Here is a 23,983-nt window from a genome sequence, read left to right as displayed (position 1 = left end):
TTATGTTTAACCAAAAAAAAAAAGGAAAGAAATGGTTGACGAGGAAGACATAAGAAGAAAGGTATACAAAGACTTCTGCTTGCAGGGGCGTGATGCAAATGAAGACCCAAGTAGGGTATAAGGATTCACATATTCTCGTGATAAGCTACTTTTGACTATTTGAGAGACTGAGTTGGGACCAATGCTTGACTGGAAATGGTAGCTGAGTATAATACAGCTGTTGAAGAAACTCTTTCAACTTTCAAGATTGGCGGCGTGGACGACTTCATTCCTGTTAAGGTACTGCGACATTTGGATAATAAGTTAACATTTGCTTGGGAGAAAACTTTGGTAAATTTGGCTTTACTTTGTATGTGGGCAAGAATGGATCTGATTGGTTAAATCAGCATTCATTGCTTGCATAATTTTGTTTAGTTCGTCTGTTTCACAAATTTATGCATGCTCCCAAATTAGTGGTTCAGAGGGTCTCCTTAATAGCACAATCAAAACAAACCATCCAATGCATCATGTTTATTAGTTTTTAGACATGGTTTATCAGTTGATCTGTGTTACTTTTGATTATTCTGTCATTAGTGCAAATATTGGAATGATATTAGTATTCTTTTTTATCGAAACAAAAAAAAAAAAAAATCCAATGCGTTCTAGCTTCATGAATGCCAATCCTGTTATTTTTGTCAGAAACGGGAACTGAATCTGCAAACTGGAAGAAACAGGAACTGCGATGTTGAAATTGGAAATCTGGGAAAGAAGTAATTATTGCAAAGGGCCAATGCTCAGAAAAATATTCCAAAATCTTTGACAACTTTACATAATCACGTATCGGTTATATGAGATGATGCAATGGAATAGCTTGTGGTATTCATAAATATTGTACATGAGTACGTATGGAACTGCTATTGAACCTATATATACACCCTTTTCAGCTGCCTGCGGGCTTCAGAAAGTTTTGGGATGTTGATCAGTAAAAGGCCCTCTCTGCATCAGAAATTCTAACATCTCAGCACATAGAGGACCAAGTAATTAAAGTTTGCACTGAATAACATATTCATTTCTAAATATTTCCAACTTCATGGTAATTGACTAGTTCATAGCATCTGTTTTTATCAGCTGAACTATTGTTCTGACTCTATTTTAGACTTCTACCATGTGTTTCAGCAAGGTTTTAAATGCTTGTTTTATATAGCAAGTTTCTTTCTGGCCATGTATCCTAAATCTTCTATGCCAACCCATGCTGCAAATCAAATTGCAGTCATAAGGAGTTAAGTAGAAGTTGATAAACAGTGCAGCTACAGATTGTTGTCTCCTTTAATTGATGCAGAACTGGACAAATAGCATAAGAAAGCAGAGGGAGGGGAGCAGATCATCATTTGTGAATTTCCCCAAAACATGCAGAAGTGAACCAAAAACAAAAATCGATGATAAGAAGTATGACTTACACAAGTTCTGCTGATATATTTTCCTTGTTCACATTCTTCGGAAGAGGCCACACAATCTCATAAGGTCCTTGTGAAATCTCCCTCCTATGGTATGCAGATGTAGAGTCAATAGAACAGCTTGCCACCTTCCCCCAGTCAATGGAACGATAGCCAGTTACTCTCAAGCTGCCAGAAAATGAGAATTGCCCATTAGAAAAGCTTTCAATAGCATCTAAATCAATGGATTACCAGCAATGCCCAGATCAGAAAGAAGGCAGGCATACTTTCTTTTTTCATCAAACCATGAACTTTTAAATATAATTTATAAGCTCCAACCATCAGATTGTGAAAAGATACTGCAGCTTTTATATGTTGGCAAAGTTAGTGTCTTACTTTTGGTTGTTGACTTCCACCCTTATATTGCTGGCTCTTGCACCTGGAAGTTCTATTGTAACAACATAATTGCACCCAGATTCTGCAACGTCCATCTTTGGCATCCATTCGAATCCTGTGTGATTTAAGGCAATTTTAACAATGGGATCCTGATTTATTCAATCCAAACTAAAACTTTTGGCAGAAAAAGTTCTAACAGAAGCTAAGCCCTGCACTGTCTTGAATAATAGTTAACATTTAGCAGCGATCCAACTAATTAGGCATTATGTGGTGTAGGAGAGCCCTAAATGGAAGTCAGTTTTCACGGCTTGCCTCTCAATTGACAGTACAAGTGCCATATAGTCATAGACACACAGACTTCTTCTCTCATAACCACATCTTCAGTTGCTCTCTCATCTTGCATGTTTTGGCACTTACATGAAAGAACTGATCAATAGTGATGGAACTGAAAGAAGATGTGTCGACAGATTATAATCAAAATTTTCACATTTACCTTTTACTTTTGAAGCCTCTGTTCTTTCTTTTGCATGATAATCTACTGGGCTTGGCCTGGCAAAAGTAGGAGGGTCAGGCGCAGGTTGATGAAAGTTGCAAGCTTGCTGCAGCCATTGTAATTCTTCAACATTCTGCATGCTAGGTTCCGTTATGGAAGGCCTAGAGAACATGGGTGCTTCATAAGCATAGAGGTCCTTGTTTAAAGAACCACTAGATTTGGAACGTGGTGTGGATTCAGCATAATTTCCCTGCCCCGAGGGTTTGGGTCAAAATGTTAGGAACCAGAATCCATAAGCTGGAGATGGTAAAGATAGATAGAGGAATTCAAAGGAAAAAAAATTTGAAAAACTAACATAAGTATGACAGACCTGTTCATTTGCAGCCGGCCTCATGAAACATGGTTGAGAAGAGGAGGTCTGCCTGGCAAAATACATTTTGCTGTCACACCTCCGGATTACAGAGTTCAAACTATTACTGCACCCCTGAAGGCAGCAAATAAAGTAAAGTTCTCATTATTGGTCAAAAAGTATCACTGCGGGTAAGTATATGAACAGATAAATAAGCATCTGCAGAAACTGCAGAAGATGAATGGACAAGGAATAAAAACCAACCTACACAATTACAAGAATTTTAGTTTATTGATCAGTATCAAAAGTTCATGTACTTGAGATAACAAAGACACCAAGAATTGCCGGTATCTGTAAATGACAATTATTCTGTTCCACTCATTACAAAATCAACGAACTTACAAGATTGAAAATTTATTAGTAAATGAGTGATAGCAAATGAAGCTCCAAGGTGCCTTATGCGGAGCAATTGATGAATCAGATAATTGCTCGCATGGTGAACTATATGTGAGCAATTAAGATGAAGACTAGATGATAAGAGTTAGCTAAGTTTTCATCACATAAAATAGATAACTGTAGCCAAGAATACCTATGTATTCTCCAGCAAAAGCCAGATTCTTCTACTTTTTGTTCAAAAAGAAATTAATTTCATTAGGACGTCAAGAATTTCAAATAAATGTGTAGCTATGCTGATTATATTGAGTGCTTTGGCACATAAAAAATTCATAGAACCAGCCACAAACAGCACAGGGACATTTAGATGAGGAGAGCTTTGCGGGGAAGCAGCTTGAAAAGACTTCTTCACCTATTCAAATGAACTGATAAAGGGAAACTGGCATTGAAACTTCTTTAAGTAAACAATGCACAGAATATTCCAATGCTCTGTCATGATTTATACTGATATTGAAAGTAAGCCACTAATGCCGCCATAAGAACAAGACTTCAGATTCCCTCGTATGGCTAGGTTCTTAGAGAATAAAACTGTCCCCCTTTTTCTCTTCCAGTTAAAGTAGATAATCTTCCACCGACCACCATTAATCTGACAAGAACTTATGTGAAACTCGGCCAGGACTAATGGAACGAAGTAAAATGGAGTTAGCAGACAAGGGCACTACTTTATCATACCACTACGAAAAGCCTAGTTGGAGGACTGATCATTTGGGGGCGAAATCCAGGACAGTTTCTGACTCCTTTCATAAGCAGAATCCTTTTATTCTTGCATTAGTTAAACCACGCATTACCAATTCAAAGAGTGATCAAGAAAATTATTCTAGATTGATAAAAGGAAGAAAGCATCAATAAAGATTGAATCATTCTCTTCTCTCTCTCTCTTTTGGGATAGATTCAGCTAGAAGGAAAGCAGTATATAAAGCAACAACATGCCACAACTTGCAAGACTTGTAACTACTGAAAATTAACTAAATAAACTAGCAATGCATGAGCATAAGAGTTACCATAGGAAATAGATGTGTGGCAGCGGCAGATAAATCTTCAGGGGAACCAAAATGGCTTGCAATGATATTCACTCTTCTTCTTACAACCTGGTTCTCCATTCTCGTAGTTCCCTTAACTGCAGGGCACCCTTTTGCTAAAAATCTTGGGATAATGTAAAATTATTCTCTTGAAAGTAAATGAAATTTAAAGGGATTGTTATTTGTTACTTGACTGTGGATGATGTGTTGATGATGATACCTGCAGATATTTTGAGGTGAGATGATGAACATTTTGAGAAAAATCTCCCTCCAAAAATATCAGAATTGAGACACTTTGTATCGTTGTCATTTTTTTTTGGCAGCTTGCAGGTCTACAATTGGCGTTTCTTGATACACTGATCGGTGCTTTTGCATGTTGGACTCAGAAATTGGAAAACAAGATATATGGATTTAAAGTTATTTAGAAAAAAATTTAAAAGTATTTTAACATGTGTTTGAGCCAGAAAAAATAATTTGGAAAATAAAAAAAATATATATATATATATAATTAAAATTCGTTCATATGATAGAAACACAAAATTCTTTTGCAAATAATTCCCTATTCAAACGAATTGGTCCGCCCTTGAATTGGCAATAAAGAAATTTGCCACCAATGATTTAGAAGTATCCAAGCTTCAAACCCGGCATTCTTGGTACAAAACTTCAGTGGAAAATAACATCCAAATAACATATCTCCTACGTCTAGGCAAATTATGAATAAGAAACCAAAATTTTCCAGAAAAGAAATTGAAAGAAAGCTAGCAAAAACGACATTCCTTTCCCTTGGTTTCTCTTGGAACATTAATTTACTACTCCATCAAAGGTCTTCTTTCTGATTAAAAGTATGCTATGTATTCTCAATGGTTGTAAATCATTTGGTCTACCGTTTGTTATGGAAGCGCAATCAACTCCAAGTCAGCTTGTACAATAGATTCCTTGCGTCCTTCCTAAGACACCTACCTAGGAGGGTTCTCTATTACCCTTACCAGTTAAAGAGATACAAAAACAACATCATTCCAGCTAATAAAAGCAATTTGTGTGGAAAATTTATGTGGATTTTGACAAATTCACATCCTGTTGATCTATGCATACTTGAGATGCCAGCAATCATAGGGAGGCCAGTTCTACATGGAGCAAGGTTTAGACTTAGTTTACTAGAATTATATGTTCACGTGCCAAAATCTAACTTAATTGATAGAGATACTGATCATATAATCATTTGATTTTGGAAAACTCTTTTCAACCACAAGAAAAAAGTAAATTAGTGGATTCTGTTCTTCAATGTTATCTAACCTTCAAGTGTCTATAATCGGAAATACGGTCTGTCTAACGAGTACCTTCATTAAGATATATTTTATTTGTTATATTGTTGAAAATATAAGATTAATTAGGAAAAGTAAATAAATATAAAGGAAGATAGGCAAGATTAAATAGTAAAACATATATAAATGCAAAGGAGAATAATAATTGTTGGTATGTGTATATATATTGTAGATGAGGTAAATGTTAGATATGTTAACGAGTATCCTAAAAGCACCGGTTAGAAAAACCTTAAAAATAATGCACAATATAGAGCTGTATCATTGTGAATGATACCTTGATACATACTTACAAATTCCACTATAAGCTACAAAATAAGATCTGCAACAACTGGACATTTAATAACCCTCCCTCCCCTTATTCGATTAGTAACCTTAGAAGCTTAATTAAGAGAGTGCACAATTCTTCCACCTTGCATGGTATGCAAAGAATTAGACAGTCCTCTCTTTTGCCCTGCAAGTTTTATTAGGCTTTACTTAGTAGGTCACCAGGTTGGACTAGGCATACCTCAGGAATGTTTCTTGATGGAGGTTAATCTTCCTTGCTCCTTAATAATCCCCTCAAATATACTCTCTGTAAGATTTATATACAAATTTAGCTATTTATGTATAAAAAACTTAGCTGATTTTATCCATCTTTAGAGACTGAAGAACTAACATTTACAGCTGTTAAGTATTGACCTTCTTGACCGATGGATGTCGACAGCAATTTTTTTTTTTTTCCAAGAGAAGAATTTGACTCATTCATACTGCAGTAGTCAGGGTTGATGATTTCTGATATCTGGTCATAGCAATTTTGGTTGGGTGGGGGCCTTGCAATTATCTTTATGCATCCATGAAAAGGAAAGCCATATAAACACTTCTAGTTCAAGGCCAACTTGTGCAATTTAGATTTAAACATTCATGTTTTATAAACGTTAAATTAAGATGATGGCCAACTATAGCAAGGATGCAAATACTTGGTTAATTTTCAAATATACAGTCATGTTTGACAAAGCAAAAATTGAAGATGGCCACCAAGAATTTTTTGCTCTAACATGTCCAGGGAAAAGCAAAACTGTGAAAAAAGAAACCCATGAGGCTTCCACTAATCCAAGGCCAGTGCATAAATTAAACTTCCCTCATTCATGTTTAACAAACTTTAGAAATGATAAAAATGAACTCTAGATATCCAACTCCAAGCATAGGAAAGATTTTTTAAGTTCCTAATCTAAAGGCAATATGACATGCGTTACTCTTCAGGCAATCATGTTTAATAAAACTTGAAGATGATCATCAATATTTTGTTAGTCTAAACGTTCAAGAGAAGGAAAAGCATCTAAAGAAAAGCCATGAAGTTTTTGATTTAAGGCCGATTTGCATGATTTAGATTCAAAAGTTAGAGATGGTCAACGGCAAGTCAGAATAGGAAAGATGGGATCATCATAAGTTAATGCCAAATTTGACCACAAAAGCAAATGTTTGATAGCCAGTTCAACTAAAATCCAGGATGACCAACCAAATTTTTCTTTCGAGCCAAGGAAAATTTAGAATAGGTTTTCTCACACAGTGTGAGTAGGTGCAGCCACTATTAAACCTTTAAAATCACCCCCCACCCCCTGAATTTGCAAACAAAATTTTACCTTTCTTGAGGAGGGGAAAGAAAAAGAAATACCGGACTCATTTCTTAATAGGCGGATCCTTTAAGATGACTAAAATCCAAGATAGATTACTTCCAAGAAAGTTTGGAAGACGATCTAATGTTTGTTTTTTTGTGCTTGATCTTCAACTGATGATCATATTCCAAAAAGATTATCAAATAAATGATGGAGTAACACAGTTTGACTACAAAATGCATTGAAAGATTGGGTCTAGATATGCCTCCAAATCCCCATATATATGGCAAATAGACAGTGCCAGCAGATTTTTCCTTGATAAAAATAGCCCCAAATACAGGCTACTTGTATTGTTCTGTTTCCAGAAATGCTGGAATTTTGAGGTGCAGAGATTGAGGAATAGTACAAATTAATAAAGAAAAATAGAAAGCCAAATGGCATCGCCAGCCACAAAGTCTAAATAGCAACTCTAATTAGCATCTCCGCTTGGAAACAGCAAAGACAAAAACGTCTCCTTTTCCCTTCTCTGCTGGTGCTTGGAGCAGTCTAGTCCTCCAGGACAATTCCACGACCGTGTCTTGATTCATCACTGCATTTCTCCAATCACAAAAAACCCAAAAAAAAAATATATATACATTACATTAAGTAAAAAAACCATCTTTGAAAATTCAAAAGTTCCTGTAGCCAGCAGTTTTCTTTTCAACACAATCATCCCGGAAGATAACAAAATTTTCAAAGTCAAGTCCACAGCTTCTCCACCACCTCCTCCACTCTATATATTCTCGATATGTCGAGGTGAACTTTGACTATTCCGCTCGGTCTTTTTTTTCTCCTAAATATACGCTTCCCCTTTCCCAAGTTTTATTTGGTCAATTTTGGTTTCCTTTGTTTCTTTTTCTTCCTTCCAAAGTCCGTATCTGTTGCTGCAAGTTTTGATTTTCAGCTTGATTTTGGTGCTCAATTTTGGCTTGGGATTGAGAATTTTTTATTGGGTTTTATCATTTTTGCTGTCTGAGTTGAACCTTTTTGTGGTTGGGTGAATTCATTGTGATTTTGGTCAGCTTCTTGGTTTCAGATTTTGGGGTCTTTTTTAACCTGAGAATTCGCTGAATTGGGAATAATTGGATTACTGGGTTTTGGTAGGAAGAGTGGTTCTTAGTTGATTTAGTTCGTCTGCATTGATTTTCATTTGCTTTTTGTGTCGTTAAAGGGCAGGCCTTGAGTAGATAGAATTTTGGTGGAATTGGGATTCATTTGTTTTGTTCTGTCTTCTTTGGGAAAAAGAAATCAACTTTTGACATGGGTTTATGAGGAACTCAATTGCTTGATCAATTTCACTGGATTACGTTCTTTAACTTTGATGGCTGAGTCTGTAGAAGTTTTTTGAACAGCAGAAGTATAAGATCGACTTAGCTTAGATAGATAGATAGATAGAGTTAAACTTGAGCTGAACTGGATTGAAGTTGTTCGCAATGATGGATGGATCTAATGGTGGATCAACTGCACCAGCACCTTTTTTAACTAAGACGTATGAGATGGTTGAAGACCCCATGACAAATTCAATTGTTTCTTGGAGTCACAGTGGTATGAGCTTCATTGTGTGGAATCCACCAGAGTTTGCTCGAGATTTGCTGCCGAAGTATTTCAAGCACAACAACTTTTCCAGTTTTATCAGACAACTCAATACATATGTAAGCTTTTTATCGCGAACTTCAGTTCCAATTGTGATGCCTTCCAGTTTGTTTAATTTTGGATCCATTCATTCTCTTTTGTTGCTTTGCTTGCTAGTATGCCTATTGCTTTTCTATTTGTTTGACATTGATCTCTATTTATTGGCATTTTTTAGGGTTTTAGGAAGAGTGATCCTGATCAGTGGGAGTTTTTAAATGAGGATTTTATAAGAGGGCAGAGGCATCTTCTAAGGAACATCTATCGTCGCAAGCCAATACACAGCCATTCTGTGCAAGGGAATTCTGCAGTGCCCCTAGGTAACGCAGAACGACAGTCATTTCAGGAGGAGATTGAGAGGCTGAATGGGGAGAAGAATTTGCTCCAGTCAGAGCTAGAGAGGCATAAACAGGAGAGTAGAGAATTTGAAACTGAAGTTAATTCATTGGCAGAACGCTTGAGAAATATAGATAATAGGCAGAGGCAATTGATGGCATGTCTGGCTCAACTCCTTCAAAAACCTGGATTTGCTTCTGGTCTTATGCAACAGTCAGAAAATCATAATAAAAGGAGACGATTGTTGATATCAAATTACTTATATGATGAAGCTAATATTGGTCAGAGTCCAGTTGTAAGTTTCCAACCAGAGAACCCAAATTTATGTCTTCCAGTGCTAAACACAGAGCTAATTGAGAAGCTGGATGCATCTGTAAATTTTTGGGAGACATTCCTATATGGAATGTGTAGTTCCTCGGCTGAAGAAATGTATGGCTTCGCTTGTCTCCCGCACCCTCCACCTCTTACTATAACTGGACCACTTGCATCATCTGGAGACTCTGATGTGAATGTCCAGCCATGCTCATCTAATTCTCTTCGATCATCACCATCTGGCGAATTTCATTCATCTCCTGAGTTGGTTGTGTCTTCTAATCATGTTGATAGTCCGGCAACCTCATCTCCTTGTCTTGACATGGATTCAAGATCTAAATCATCGGGAATTGACGTGAATACAAGCCCTGCTACCATCATGGAAATTGAAACATCGAAGGACCAAGTGGGCAGTGTGTCTGCATCTGCACCAGCTGGGACTAATGATGTATTTTGGCAACAATTTTTAACTGAGACTCCCGGTTCCTCTGACACACAGGAGGTTCAGTCTGAGAGAAGAGAGATTGCTGCCAGAACAAGTGATAGTAGGTTGGCAGATCATCACAGAACTTGGTGGAACAAGAATAATGTAGAAAACTTAACAGAACAGATGGGCCACCTCACTCCAGCTGAAAAAACATGAAGCGCACCAATTTGCTCCAAGATAACGCAGTTCTCTGGCTGGGTTTCTAACAAACTGACAATGAGGTAACGGGCATTGGGATCAGACTTGATAAATAGCATTCCCCTTTTCAGGATGTGGTAGTGGTACATATTAGGTACACGTGGTTTTGGTCTTTCATTTTCTTGTGTATACTTGCATTCAGAGTTTTGGTCCTGTATGATATGAGGGCAAGTGTTTTGCTTCTTAAATTTCTCCTTGATGTACTTTTGCTTATCTTCCTGCTTTCTTTTGATGTTTTTCACGGTCTTCCACTCCTAATGAAGGGGCTGCGTATTGTCTGTAATCTCTTAGAATGAATAAATTTTGAGCTAGTTTTTATGCTTCCACCTTGCCACTTTCTTATAGTGAATTCGTTTAATTGTTAGTGGGAGTTTAAGATAAAAACTCATTTTCTCCTATCAGACGTACAGTGGGAAGTTGCATGTGATGTTTTCTGGTGTTTGCAACTTGGAATATATTATGAGAAACTCAGTTGCTACAAGAACCACATATTTAACTTTGCACCTGTATTTGCTCAATCACGCATCTGCTACATGGATTCTTTCTCTCTCTTTCTTTCTATCTTTCTCCCCCCCCCCCCCCCCCCCTCTCTTTGGGGGGAAGGGGGAAGGTTTCCTTATTGCTATCAGAGCCACTGATATAATTTTTTAATGATTTTTTAAATTTGTCTTTACATTTCCTTTGCCATAATGTTTGACATCCTTTCTAATTCATTATAGGGCCTGGTATCCTCATCTGGGACAATGTTTTGGTTCTAAGTTACTCACTTTAGATGATAGGTATTGTAGAACTCAGGATGAACCTATTTTGGCTAGGTGAATAGATAGATTTCATAGCTAAGATTGTTTCCTATTGCAGTGTTGTAGAGGCACACTATAGTCAGTTGCTGCAGACTTAAATGAATTTGGAGTCCATGCAGATTCAAATGAATTGGGAGTTTCCATGAGTGGAAAAGAATGCTGGATGAGCCTGCCGCCAAACATGGATAAAAACTATCATAGATGAATAAACTTCTGTGGTTGATTGAGTAGGATTACGGTAAAGGTGGGGAATGATTAATTAATTTGACAAAGATACATTTGTTGTTTTATTGGGTGGACTATAGAATAAATCAATGCCTGACCAGTATGAAATTTGACAGAGCTTTACCATAAGTCAAGGCCCTCAGGTTTACGTTGCTCATTTAGCTGGTAAGCAAAGCAAACTGGCCAAGTTCATGGGTGGTAGACAAAATAAGAACTTGATATCCTCTTATCTTTCGATTGAGAGTAACACATTGGCCTTGGAGTATGCGACTTCCTATTTATGTGGTTTTTTGAATAGGTTTATTGAACTAAAGTCAACTTTAGATGAGATGGTGAAGCAAGTGAAACGAAGAAAAAGTTGAAAGTGGACATCTATGAGCTTCACCAATTTTCATGTTTAATGAAAACAATCATGCCCTTGACGAGGAAAACCCTGAGCATGAACACTTAAAATATCCTTATCTTCTTGTTTATACCAGTATGGTTGAGTTATCCTGTTATGTTGGTTGTTTCATGCTTAGCTCTTTACAGTTAATTATTTGACAGTATCATATCAAGGGGTAGTTGGGCCGGCCAGGGTTGGTACTGCTTCTGGTTCTTTGCTGCCACAGGTTGTCCCATTGGAGGACCAGTATGTGATTCTCAAGCGTTAATGCATCAGCCAATTATGGATCCTATAACATGTTATTCTTCTGACTATATTGAACACTTCCACTTACCTGTTCTTCTGATGGATTTATAAGGTGCCTTGAACATTCTTTAACATGACAATGTGGTATACGCTGCAAACCTTCATGGACATGACTCTCTGTACGTTGTTAGCTGAATGAAGGGCCTATAGAGTCCAAAACAAAAGGAACAGAACGGGATTTCCAAGGATGTTTGTTCTATGTTGTTTGGTTACTGAAAATGGTCTGGCCTGTGAAGTTAGTGTTGTTGTCCTTCTAGGACTGTTTTCCCTCATAGTGCATTTGATGAACTGAAAACCTGTATCATAAACTATCTGTTCTCAAATATATTGGCCGCCCATCAGTTCATCCCCTAACAACACAGACAAGGCAATCCTAGGAAGCCATTGATGAAGAATTGAGCTATAGCAATGCAGTGTCTTTGATGGTCTGGTACCATTAACTGCACATTGGGGTTGCTACTTCAATACTGTACTATGTACTATTCAGGTTGGTCAATGACTATAGCAAAGCCTGCCATTTTTAGAAAAATACCAGATTTCATGTTTGCCACCTGAGATATGATGATGGTCAGAGAAGAAGTTTTGTGGTCCTTGATATACTGCTAAGGAAAGTAGATGACAAAGGTGTGTTGGGGAAACCATCAAAATTGGTGGGTTTCACCAACATCTTTAGATTGATGATAGGCCAAAATGGTGATAACAATGGAATCCACCAAACATCTAGCTCTTTTATAGGCTCAAGAATGATTGGCTTGAAGCTAGTTTCTTTTAACGTAACAGGACAAAAGTTGCCTGCCAAAACTTCCGACTCAGAAACAAGAAGAAAAAAAGGACCAAATGCCTTGTTTGGCAAACAAGTTTTTGGCCAAGTTTGTTTACTATAAGTATTTTAACAACTTTAGTTACAATAACTTCAAAAAAAAATTTCAAAATTTTTAACTATACACTTCAAAATATCTAAAAATTTACACTTTAAAAATTTTTTCTACAATTTTTACAGTAAGTTACAGTAAAATTTTAGACAAACATCTAAAAAATTCACTTGCCAAACGGGGATGTGGATCATAACTAGAAAGACAAGGGAAAATATTGTCAAAAAAAAAAAATATTTTTTCTTTTGTGACTAAGCATTGTATGCAATAAATAAATTTCTGCCGTAGAAAGAGAAAGATGCATTATCCAATGAATCAGAATCACACAATTTTCCTAGAATGCATCATTTGGCCGATCTTGACCGCTATCGCTTTGTAATGATCAACTGCTAAGAGGTTAATTAGCCGATCACTATTCCATCCCTGAATCCTATTATCTCTTACACGCAAACATTGAAAGATCAAAAAAAAAATGCATCCAATTAGAATTATGGGGTTTTTTTATGACAATTGTTCAAAATTGCGAAAATTTTAATTCTAAAGTGAGAAAATGCTAAAATATCAGGCAAGTTTCCAAACATTGAGGACATGCAAATAACCAAATTCAGCTTGTTTCCCTTTTTCTTTTCTTTTTTGACGATAATGGATTGTCAAGTCACATTCCAAGAATCATTTTCCTTATATTTTGTACTAGAGCGAGAGATTTACTAAATCCAGTTCGAATTTTCCATCATACAGTTCCTTCTTGGACGACTGGCTGGAGTTAACAGAGGCATTAGAAGTTGTGGATCTCATTAAAATGTTGCATGTGGTTTTATGAAGAGAAAAGGTGGAATTAGGAAATTGATTACTCATAATCTACATGTCACAAAAGTAGAATTAATATAGAATGTAGAACTCAAAAATTTTTACCAAAAAGCTATGGGAGATAAATTTCATAAAATCAATGCGTGAGGGAAGAGTAATAAATCAACAAATATAATATTAATAACATAATATGAACAAACCTATCAAATTTTCATCAGTTTCTAAACAAAAAAACTATATTGGATTAGCTGTTTTTGGGGGTGTTTTTGAAAAACTTTACTGTAGCAGAGTTTTTAGAATATATTTTGAAATATTTTTAGAAAATATTTTGGGACATTTAAGAGTAGAAAAGTTTCTAGAATATATTTTCAGATATTTTTTAAAATTTTAAAAAATTTAAACTAATTTTTAGATTACCTTTTAGAGTACTTTTTAAAAATTTTTATTGTATTTGAAAAACTAGTTTTTGAAAAACACCCAAAAAACAGGGGATCCAAACAGAGTTATCATAATTTAATTCCAATAAAATTATTATAAATTTGACTTGACTAAAATACTATTGCTAAATAATAACCTTTTTAGGATTGATTTAACATGCCAACATAGAAGATCGATGTTCCTAATAAGCAAACGGGTAAAATGTGGAAAATCATAAAATAGATTTTCATAAATACAAATTTTTAGATAATATACATTTGCTTATAGGATCGGATTAAGCAAAAAAAAAAAAAATGCAAAACTATGGCATGATTTTTTCCTTTGATGGATATAATATATTTTCTTACATATTGTAGTTTTTTTTAACTCTTTCTAGCAAAGCAAGGATGAAATTTAAAAAATAAAGAGGAGGTAGGAAATTAGATATCATCATCTCTATTTCCTAAAACCAAAAAGAGATTTAATTAGATACCTCATCATCTTTCATCTCGAGTAATTGTATTATCTTTCCGTATACACAACCAAAAAGAGATTTAATTCACACACACAAAAAAAAAAAAAAAAAGAATCCAATACAGGTTGGAAGAAAATCTATCTAATAGTGCAGAACCGAGACAAATATGACTGCATAGGAATTTTACCAACATGGCTACTTTTACAGCATTGCTGAAATTGTAAAAAAGAATCAAAATAAAATCTACTGGTTTTTCCCACTTTATTTCTATTCTTCCTTCCTGACTTGTTGGCCAAAGTAAAAGAGGCCTATGGTACTTTTTCCTTAGATTATAATCAAAACAAACAATATACATTTTCAGATTCAGATTTGCAAATGCAAACCCACCTCAACAAACGCCCTCACTAAGCCCCCACAAACCATACCAAACTCAGCTCTCTTAATTAGCCACCAAACCTTAGGGAAAGCTAACACAAAATCAGATCAGATCAGATATTTACACATAAAAGTCAGATAAAGTTACGATTTTTATCAATCTAAGCCCTGTTGTTTTTTCAAGAATCCCAGGTGAGTTTTGAATCTCTTGTTAGTTTTCCAATTGGATTGTGGTTGGGTTAATAAGCTGTTCGGTATCCAATCTCATTCTTGCTTGGTATTGTCAGAATGTGCGATACTTCTTGCCTCTGTGTTCTCTTTTAGCTGATTTTGATCAGACTTGTATTTGTTAATGTTTGGCACTGTCCCGACCCTGCCGTGGAAAGAAATTTCATGCTTAGAATTCTTTAGAAAGATGAGATTCTGATTAGAAATAAAAAGTATCTTCCCTCCTAAAACCTGCTATGAATGGAGCCTCTTCAGCAGGGTTTGGCCTTTTTTCCAGTTCAGTTGTCCTATGTTGTAGTTAATCTTTCTGGGATTTACGTTTACTTCTTATGTAGAGCAATGCATATGGTCATCATTGTGCAGTGTTTAGTTGATTGTTTTAGTGAGAAATTATACGTCTGGACTTTTAAATATCTCATGACGTTAATTGAATATGAAAAATTGTGACTTGTATGAATTCTTGTAATGGCTCAGTGATCTATGCCCCGGTATGTACTTTGGCTTTTTGACTTCATTTACTTATTTATTTTGGGTATTTGGTGTTTCAGATTAGGTGTTCTAGAGTAAAGTTTCAAATTTTAATCCGGTAGGGATAAGATTATGGTGCATTGCAATTGATTTTGAGCTGACAAGATTAGAGGTTTGCTTGACGTAAAAATTATAAATGCGGGCCTGGATGTCTAGGCCATTCGGGTTGTGTCAGTTTAGATGGCTCTGATCCTATACAAGAAAGGAGATGGTAGAGAGCGATTTGAACAGAGAAAAAGCTGAACAGAGTGGAGGCAGCGAAGTTTCAAAGGGAGATAAGGAAGTTGGTTTTCGAAGGGAGTTGTCTTTCTCAGGCTGGTGTGACGAGAATGGAGTATTCCATTCACATCAACTTGAAAATGAGGATGCCAACGTGGATGATTTCAAGTTTGAGTTGCCCTTAGTTCAGCAAAGTAGATCCAAGAATGGGTTTCTAGAAAAAGACAGACAAGCTTTTGGTAAGTTCAAGCAAATTATGGAGGGCGTTCATATAAGAGATGCCAGTAGACATAGTATAGGGAATGGAAACGAGAATTATCTGCCTTTCGATATTGAATCTGGTTCGGGGAATGATCAGATTTACTCTGACACGGAGGACAGCCACCCAAGTAATCATGAAGCGTCACAAAAGACGTCAAGAGCAGTTGTTTCTGTTGCTGATGTGCTAAAGACCTTGTTTTTCATACTTGTCTGGTACACTTTCAGTACATTCTTGACATTGTAAGTGCCTTACTTTCGTTCATGTACTCCTCAGTTACTGCTATTTTCATGAATCATTGGAGCTTATGTTATTTGGTGTTGTTGCAGGTATAATAAGACTCTTCTAGGTGATGATATGGGGAAGTTTCCTGCTCCCTTAATGATGAATACTGTCCACTTTGCAATGCAAGCTGTTTTATCCAAAGCCATAACATGGTTCTGGTCTCATAGATTTCAGCCCACTGTAATCATGTCTTGGAGAGATTACTTTGTGAGAGGTACTCGTAAACTTCATCACTTGTATCTTCCCAATTTATATTTGTACCTGAAAATCATTTTCAAATCTGTATGGTTACAATCATGAATTATATTTCCTTCGATGGGGACTATTTCAAACTCATAAGAATGTGATTCTGCATCTGACTATTATACGTGTTTGAAATGTATTAAGAGAGGTTATATCTGACTACCTTCTATCTAATCAAGCATACAGTGGATGCATTATGGAGTATTATCTGTGATCATGGTCTTTACTGGATGCATTAGGAGAGGTTATATATTTGACCATGGTCTTTACTGGATGTCCTCTTCCTCATTATAATTATTGCATAAAGTCCATTTCATTATAAAACTGAAGCCGTAAAGATCTGGGTCATTCTGATATTAGTTTTTCTCATTCTCTTTGTTCCTGTTATTGGACCATCTTGTTCCACTGTTGAGTTTACTTATGCATGAATGAACTTTTGATTCCATTATCCTGTAGTTTAGTTTTCTGCTACTTATTTTATTAACTTTTCTGACAACTAATGCTACAGATGGCATTTACCTTTCACAGTTGTACCAACAGCTCTTAGCACTGCCATGGATGTTAACCTGAGCAACGCATCCCTTGTTTTCATCTCTGTTACCTTTGCCACTATGGTTAGTCATGCTTTCTCTTTATGTATCTATGATAAATGATTTCCCATATGCATATGACAAGATCGCTGCAATTGTAAGCTGGCTCCATTCTTGCCTTGGACGTCATCGTTTTGATACATGGAAGTAACCTTTCTAATTGTTGGTGCATTAACATGTAATCTAGCCTTTATTATCTGAACTTATTGGACCGAACATTGCTTGATGATTTTAAATTATAAGAAAATTGGTCCCTGCTACAGTATTACAGCATGGGTGCCATCTGGACTTCATTTTTCTCCATGCTGCTATGTCATTTTACATCGTGTAGCTGTTCACTATTTCCTTTTGTTTGATTGCATGTGTATATAAATATTTTATCACTTTTCTGATTGCTACTGAACTATATTTGAGGCAGGGGTCTAGGGAAGGAGGATTGGATGACCTAGTTCTATTTGTTGGACTTTCCTCAAATTAAGCTCAGTAGACTAAATGCTATTCTTAGTGATCTTTACTGACATTGATGCCCCCAGACGTATTTTATCTGAAAGTAATTCTATGTTATTGGTTACTGCAGTGTAAATCAGCATCACCGATATTCCTGCTTATATTTGCCTTTGCATTCAGGTACTAATTTTGTTCTTTAATCCCAATACTTGGTTCAACAATTACTCCTCTATATCCAGCTTGATGGGCTTGATTTTGGTTTAATATAATTATCAGTTTTGCACTATCCTTAGAATATTATTCGTCTAGATTCAGCTGTGTTGGTCCTTTTTTTTTTTAATATTAAAGAAAACCTCGCAGTATTGCATCACTAGTATTTCTTTAATTTTTGGAGGTAATATTGAAGAATACAATTTTTCTGGAGCATGATTGCTCTTTGTTGATGGCCATTTGAGCAAGATGGTTGGTTTTAGAAAGAAAGCAGGAAAGTGAAATCTATGCTTATTATTGATCGTTTGGCACTAAGGATGTTATTGTTCTACGATACCCTGGAAATTCCCTGTTAACCTTGAAATGCTTTATTTTGTAGGTTGGAATCTCCAAGTCTTAAGCTGTTTGGCATAATGTTAATAATCTCTGTTGGGATATTGTTGACAGGTATTTACTTTGTCCTTTATGTTAGTTAATGTTGTCACAATAGTGTGTTTGGGCAAAGTCACATTTGTTTGTTATGTCATGTCAAGTGAAGCCTAGTGTTTCTTCAGATCAACTGTTCCTCAACATGCTTGCAGTATTGCGCTGGGACTGTATTCTTCTGATGCCTTCAATTGAGATTCTATTGGAGTTTTGTCATGCTTACCGAAATTAGAGATATTTTGACAATTTTGTTCACAAGCTCATAAAACTTCATTTTAGTGTAAGTTTACTGAAATATTTAATTAAAACACTTTATAAAAACTTCTTCCAACATTACATGATGGGTTTAATTTTTCAATATTGCATGCACATTTGATGAAATGATGGTGTTACTAGACATTATCACTAAAGATTTTGAACCGTGTACATGACAAATATATCACGTAGTTGAATTTTCATCCTGCTGATATCTTGTGAATGAAAAGAAAGAAAAAGGAGACTATCATACTTTTAAGAGCATAGGGGATCTTGTCTTATGCAAAGATTGGATGCAATAAAGGGTGTATGTTATATGGATAAACGTTGTGTTGATGCGCTGTAGAAATGCAAATTATTTGGTGACTTCTTTAGTTCATCTCTCTGTGTTTTCATTAACTTGTGTCTCTGGGCAAATGGATCAAGTTTCTCAATCTTAGTGCTTGTTATCGATTTATCGATAATTCTTAAAAAAGAATTATCCACAACTTTTGATTCGTTCTACAATTCGAACTTATGTCACCAAAGAAAATTCCATTCTTATTTCCTTTGATTCCGATAAACTAACTACTCGTTTATTACAAACAACAAATAATTGTTGAACTTAGTGCTCTGTTTCATTTTGATTCAAAGGAACGAAAACATGGAACTGAAATAACTCACTAAGAACGCTTTTTAAAAGATTACGCTTTTCATGATTAATTTTTTGAAACATGCTTGTGTGCTTTCCTTTTTATGCTGTTGCCCTCTACTACATAAGCATTTATTACCACTTATACTAAAAGCATTTTTTCATTGATGCTTCATCAATATAACTTATCTGATGTATAAATCCTATATATATGTAGTTTTGTTCATCATGTGATACTTCACTGAACATAAAACATGGTTTTAACTTCATGTTTGTATTTTTTCGTTAATTTGGAAATTTTGTAGTAATGTTACATTTATTTGGGTTTTAGGCATGAATTAATTTAATGAGCTGAATGACTATGACCTGATTGTGTCCATATTCTTTCTTTCTCCTTTCGGATCGAGGTTCAGGTGTTTTGAATGATTTAAACTTCCTTGACTTTTCCCAAAATTACTAGAAATGCGGTGATTATACCCAAGGAGCGCTTCCATTATGCATATTTGTGCTGACTTGTAGTGCTGCATAATGCAGTTGCAAAGGAGACCGAGTTTGAATTTTGGGGTTTCATCTTTGTTATGCTTGCTGCTGTAATGTCTGGGTTTAGATGGACTATGACTCAAATTCTTCTTCAGGTTGGACATTTATTGGTTTATGGTATTGCACTATTTCATCACATCTTTTGAGGACTTCTAGATATTTTAATCTGCATTACTGTTCTTTTATATTTTTTAATTTTTTTTCCTGTTATGTAATATGTGATTTTTGGATCTTGCATCTTTCATACCAATGGTTGATTCTGAATCCGAATGAAGAAAGAAGTCTATGGTAAGCACTATCCGTTGCTTTGGAAAACAAATTATGTACTTGCTGTTGCTTGGCATTGTTTTTAACTTTTGTTCATTCTTTTGTTAAGGACCAGGATATGTTAGTTGTTGTTTAATTGAAGCAAGAAAGAATATAATGACATGCTGTTTTTGGTTGTCTCCAGGTCTGAAAAATCCACTTACCTTAATGAGCTATGTGACTCCAATAATGGCAATTGCTACAGCTTTTCTGTCTCTAATATTGGATCCATGGCATGAGATAAAAAGTAGCGACTACTTTGATAGCTCATGGCACATAGTCAAAAGTTGCTTGCTGATGTTTTTTGGTGGAACTCTTGCTTTCTTTATGGTATGTAACCTCTACTTATTTCCCCAGAAAGGATAAAAATGGTTTCCGCTCCTTTCAAAACAGAAAAATGCCTCTTTACAAGATCAATCTCTTCAACTCTGGTAATGGGAAATGGTTGGTTTACTTTAGAAGTATTTGAAGATAGTTAAAGAAGCAAGAACATTATAGATGCGGTAGTTAAGAAATTTCACTGTGAATTTCATTTTTCAGTTTGAAACTCAGCTTATTTGTTCTTCTGCAGGTATTAACAGAATATATTCTTGTATCAGTAACAAGTGCAGTAACAGTAACAATAGCTGGAGTTGTCAAAGAAGCTGTCACCATCTTGGTATGAGGCATTCCTTAGACGTAGATTGCATGTCATTCTCTGTTTGCTGTGTAATGCTTGCTCGCAGTGAGGATATTTGATTCTGTTATTGCTCTAATAGCATACCAGAATGGTGGAGTGATATATCTATTTGAACGAATAATTTTAAGGTCTTAGGTGAAACACCCTTGATTTCTTTTCAACCTTGCCTGGATTGATCTTAAGAGAAAAGCTTATTCACTTTTCCTTTCTCCCTCATTTTTCTGGATTATTTTAAAAGTATTGTTATCTGCAATTAGTAGCAATAGTATAATGATAAGTTCATGATCAGGGACATCTGTGCATATCTTTGTTTAGTTCTTTGCTATTTCTTGTGCATGGACTTTTGTTTGGAAAAATTCCTTGCTTGGTCATTCAATTATTTTCACAAGTATCACTCAGAAAATGCTATAGTCTTCTGACAGTATACCACCATACCCCATCTCTCCTCCACTCTGTCCCTGAAAAGTACCAATTATTCAATTTTTGCTTATTGTTCTGTTAAGGTTTATTTGCTTGATATCATTTGAGTTTGCTAAAATATGATTGTGGTTTATGGTAACTGAAGTTTGTTGATTACACACTCCTCTCACTCCTACTCATTCGTTCTCTTACGTCACATTTAGAAATGATCAAGGATTATGGTACCTGAAGTTTTCTGTTTACACAGTCCACCTGAGGTCTATTTATTGGTTCCCTGCCTTCATATGCAGAAGTGTCCTTTCTGAGGTTGTTGTATTATTAGCTTTTGTAGACAGTTGAGATCAGATTTAGGAGTATCTGTCCCCATTTAAGAAGCATCCTCATTGAGAATGCACTAATTTTGAAACTATTATTTGGATAATTATGCCCCAATACGCTACTCCTATAATGTTGAGGCCCGCAACAGTTTGAGGATATGCATTGCTAATAGTTTCTGTTTGTTGTAACTAATGTATTTGATGTATATTCAGGTTGCAGTGTTTTACTTCCACGATGACTTCACCTTTTTAAAAGGAGTTGGTCTTGTTACAATAATGGTCGGTGTCAGTTTATTCAACTGGTACAAGTAAGTACTCGAGTTATATGACTTAGAACCTAATTATCTTATTTTCCCAGCAGGCTGTTCTTACAATAATAGTTTCATATAATTGACTTGCTTTTCTGGACCTATGTGACTCAGATACCTGAGGCTGCAGAAGGGTGATATAACTGAAGGTGAAATGAGAGGTTCACCAACAGAAAGTGCAGCTGCAAAATATGTTATTCTTGAAGAGATGGATGATCAACTGGACGGCCCTTGAAACTTGATGTAATTGTTTGCTCATTATGTGAAATTCAGTAAGCCACTATATGAACTAAAAACGATTCTTGAATGCTTTCTTTCTGGTTTTTTGCAAATACATATGCTTCTAGGTACTCGGTGATTTGATTGACAGGGGAACTCAACTGTTCACCAGCTTTATTGTTTTCTAATTTAACCTGCTGCCTTGAACCCTTTTTTTTCTATAACATCACCTTTCTTTCTGTGATGATACACACTAATGAGTAACCTTATGAAGTCAATAACTAGTAGTTTTCTATTTGTATAGAGACTCGCGAGTAACTGAAAGGTCTTTGGCGTGAGCCTTTTCATCTGAAACAAATGTGCATTGTGATAGTGAATATTGTTGTAGGATACGAGTAATGTGACATCTAAGGTATTGCTGCTGGTAAAAAAATTAAATGTTCATTGGTTAAGGTCACAATTGTCCTTGTCTCTATGTGGTTCAAGTACTAGATTTTCTGTATGTTTCGTATACTGCTCTCTTTCGTACATGTAATCAAGGGAGGAGTGCCTTACGTTTTTTAAGTGTGAATGAGATAGTTCTTCAAAGTTTTTGGAGTTTATACATTGTCTATATACACACTGTTAGGCAACTAGATGACTACTGAGATGTAGCTTCTTTTTAAATTACTAGATGACTGCTGAAAGTGGTGGGAGATACTTCAATTATTGTAGCACAGAGAAGAAGTTGGAATATTTGCATGGAAGAAGCTCAAATTGTTTCCCCTTGTGAATAAACGGTTCAAAGAAGCATTTGCTGGCTAGAGATGCGGAAACATGGCTCTTCAGTCATTGCTGATGTCTTCCATCAGAGATAGATATGTGCCAAGAAAAGGAAGATTTTTTTTTTTTTTTGGTAGCAATAGATGAACTTTTATCATCAATCAATTACGCTCCGGGGATACAAAGTCCCAATTTTTGTTGGAAAGGACATGCCTGTATATTTGTATTTTAGATGAAATATTATTTTCCTCTTATCAAAATTTTGACATTGTTTCCGACTGTTAAAATGTTGATAATGAATTGGCATAGAAGATTTGGCAGTATCTGGACTTCTCTGCCTCTTTGTTTGGCCATTCTAGTTTAGCATTGGCCTCTTTCCAGTATTCCTTTTGTTTTTCCGTCTCGTCAAGTTTGAAGCAAATTTCAGTGTACGCATCAAGTTTAGAGACTAATTCTGTACACTTGAATAAGTAATCATCTGCCATTCCTGGAAATTTTTTGAGGAATGTCAACGCAAGGAACAATAATCTTTCTGCAATTTTCAGCCATCATGATCCTTAACCTCAGCCTGTGTTCGATGACAAGAAGAACAATTGCAAATAAAGAGATTGAAACGACTAAAACATATAGAACAAGTCAACATGACCATTACAAGTTCTTCAATTACTGCATGGTTCCTCAAAAGACTGTCAGAGCATGGGGCATGCATTGCATTAATTATATGAACATTGCATTGCATGAGCTGATTTAGTCAAAAGCTGGAAAAACCCGTTACGTCTAAAGCCTTCTCCAACCCCAGTAATCCAATACCTGGGTACTGCCCTGCCCGCGGTTTCTTATTTGGTGTTAGGCTGCTAGATTATTCTTGAACAGGAACAGAAAACAGAGAGGATAAATTTAGAACATTGAATATGTCTAGCGGCACCACAGTCAATGGCGTACGCGTTTCGGTTGCTGTTTTATCTGTGCACCGCTTGATATCTTGAGCTGGCTTTCAGTAGGCTGCTTTTTTAGAAAATGATGATGATATCTTGTGGAAAACAAGAAGCTTCAGATGTATCCTACGCGAGTTGACTATCATCATGCCTGCAGAAAAGATGCGCCCAACACACAGATCAGAAAGTAAACTTGTTAGATCTGCGTGCAGGAAACTTCTGTAGTGTCCTGGTCTAATCTCATGGCATGATGACTTCTCCCCGTGTTCGCATCCAAACAATGACGGGTCAAAGATTTTTAGTTAGGGAGCGGGTTGAATAGTCAAACATATAATAATATCTCATTATCATTAATTACTATATAAAAAAAGTATAGTGATTTTTGATATTTTTATTTGGAGTGTAAGTGTAAGCATTGTTATTATTTTAGTTTTTGATATTTTAATTATGCCCTTATTAATTGACGATTGAAGTTTC

General features: G+C 35.8%; 3 protein-coding genes across 6 annotated transcripts; 2 read left to right on the top strand and 1 right to left on the bottom strand.

Annotated features, from left to right (window-relative positions):
* Window positions 1-724: 724 nt before the first annotated feature.
* LOC113687746 (uncharacterized) lies at window positions 725-4,268 on the bottom strand. Of its 2 annotated transcripts, none has more exons than XM_027205286.2 (6): window positions 4,105-4,268; window positions 2,672-2,785; window positions 2,302-2,551; window positions 1,809-1,923; window positions 1,437-1,601; window positions 725-975 (listed from the first exon to the last, which is right to left on the bottom strand). In XM_027205286.2, exons 1-6 carry the CDS (start codon window positions 4,201-4,203, stop codon window positions 903-905), a joined length of 816 nt encoding a protein of 271 aa, XP_027061087.1. In that variant the 5' UTR covers window positions 4,204-4,268; the 3' UTR covers window positions 725-902. The 2 variants fall into 2 exon arrangements, with proteins under 2 accessions (XP_027061087.1, XP_071905032.1); XM_072048931.1 differs by lacking the exon at window positions 4,105-4,268 and adding an exon at window positions 3,776-3,877.
* A 3,424-nt stretch (window positions 4,269-7,692) lies between these two features.
* LOC113743274 (heat stress transcription factor A-4c-like) lies at window positions 7,693-10,363 on the top strand. Its single transcript, XM_027271247.2, has 2 exons — window positions 7,693-8,727; window positions 8,883-10,363. The coding sequence occupies exons 1-2, from the start codon at window positions 8,509-8,511 to the stop codon at window positions 9,993-9,995; spliced, it is 1,332 nt and encodes a 443-aa protein (XP_027127048.1). The 5' UTR covers window positions 7,693-8,508; the 3' UTR covers window positions 9,996-10,363.
* A 4,253-nt stretch (window positions 10,364-14,616) lies between these two features.
* On the top strand, window positions 14,617-22,894 carry LOC113687970 (probable sugar phosphate/phosphate translocator At1g06470). 3 transcript variants are annotated; one of them, XM_027205538.2, is made up of 13 exons: window positions 14,617-14,891; window positions 15,476-16,175; window positions 16,263-16,432; window positions 16,990-17,075; window positions 17,629-17,678; window positions 18,088-18,155; window positions 19,555-19,655; window positions 19,836-19,848; window positions 20,012-20,196; window positions 20,438-20,524; window positions 21,496-21,590; window positions 21,705-21,833; window positions 22,483-22,894. In XM_027205538.2, exons 2-12 carry the CDS (start codon window positions 15,664-15,666, stop codon window positions 21,823-21,825), a joined length of 1,488 nt encoding a protein of 495 aa, XP_027061339.1. In that variant the 5' UTR covers window positions 14,617-14,891; window positions 15,476-15,663; the 3' UTR covers window positions 21,826-21,833; window positions 22,483-22,894. The 3 variants fall into 3 exon arrangements, with proteins under 3 accessions (XP_027061339.1, XP_027061340.1, XP_027061338.1); XM_027205537.2 differs by having other exon boundaries at window positions 14,618-14,891; window positions 21,705-21,862; XM_027205539.2 differs by lacking the exons at window positions 19,836-19,848; window positions 20,012-20,196 and having other exon boundaries at window positions 21,705-21,862.
* The last annotated feature ends 1,089 nt before the right edge of the window (window positions 22,895-23,983 follow it).

The sequence above is a fragment of the Coffea arabica genome, chromosome 5e, assembly GCF_036785885.1.
Source record: "Coffea arabica cultivar ET-39 chromosome 5e, Coffea Arabica ET-39 HiFi, whole genome shotgun sequence".
Classification (NCBI taxonomy): domain Eukaryota; kingdom Viridiplantae; phylum Streptophyta; class Magnoliopsida; order Gentianales; family Rubiaceae; genus Coffea; species Coffea arabica.
The sequence above is the reverse complement of the archived record's forward strand: the minus strand, read 5'-3'. Positions and strand labels throughout refer to the sequence as shown.

Excerpts from the sequence above, each read along its gene's own strand:
- LOC113743274 (XM_027271247.2), top strand. The coding sequence starts at position 8,509 with ATGATGGATGGATCTAATGGTGGATCAACTGCACCAGCACCTTTTTTA. Across the intron at positions 8,728-8,882 it reads TCAGACAACTCAATACATAT|GGTTTTAGGAAGAGTGATCC; the intron begins GTAAGCTTTTTA and ends GGCATTTTTTAG.
- LOC113687970 (XM_027205538.2), top strand. The coding sequence starts at position 15,664 with ATGGTAGAGAGCGATTTGAACAGAGAAAAAGCTGAACAGAGTGGAGGC. Across the intron at positions 17,076-17,628 it reads CTGTTACCTTTGCCACTATG|TGTAAATCAGCATCACCGAT; the intron begins GTTAGTCATGCT and ends TGGTTACTGCAG. Across the intron at positions 20,197-20,437 it reads GAACTCTTGCTTTCTTTATG|GTATTAACAGAATATATTCT; the intron begins GTATGTAACCTC and ends GTTCTTCTGCAG.
- LOC113687746 (XM_027205286.2), bottom strand. The coding sequence starts at position 4,203 with ATGGAGAACCAGGTTGTAAGAAGAAGAGTGAATATCATTGCAAGCCAT. Across the intron at positions 2,552-2,671 it reads GGCCGGCTGCAAATGAACAG|GGAAATTATGCTGAATCCAC; the intron begins GTCTGTCATACT and ends CCCTCGGGGCAG. Across the intron at positions 976-1,436 it reads AATATATCAGCAGAACTTGT|AGAGGGCCTTTTACTGATCA; the intron begins GTAAGTCATACT and ends TTTCTGATGCAG.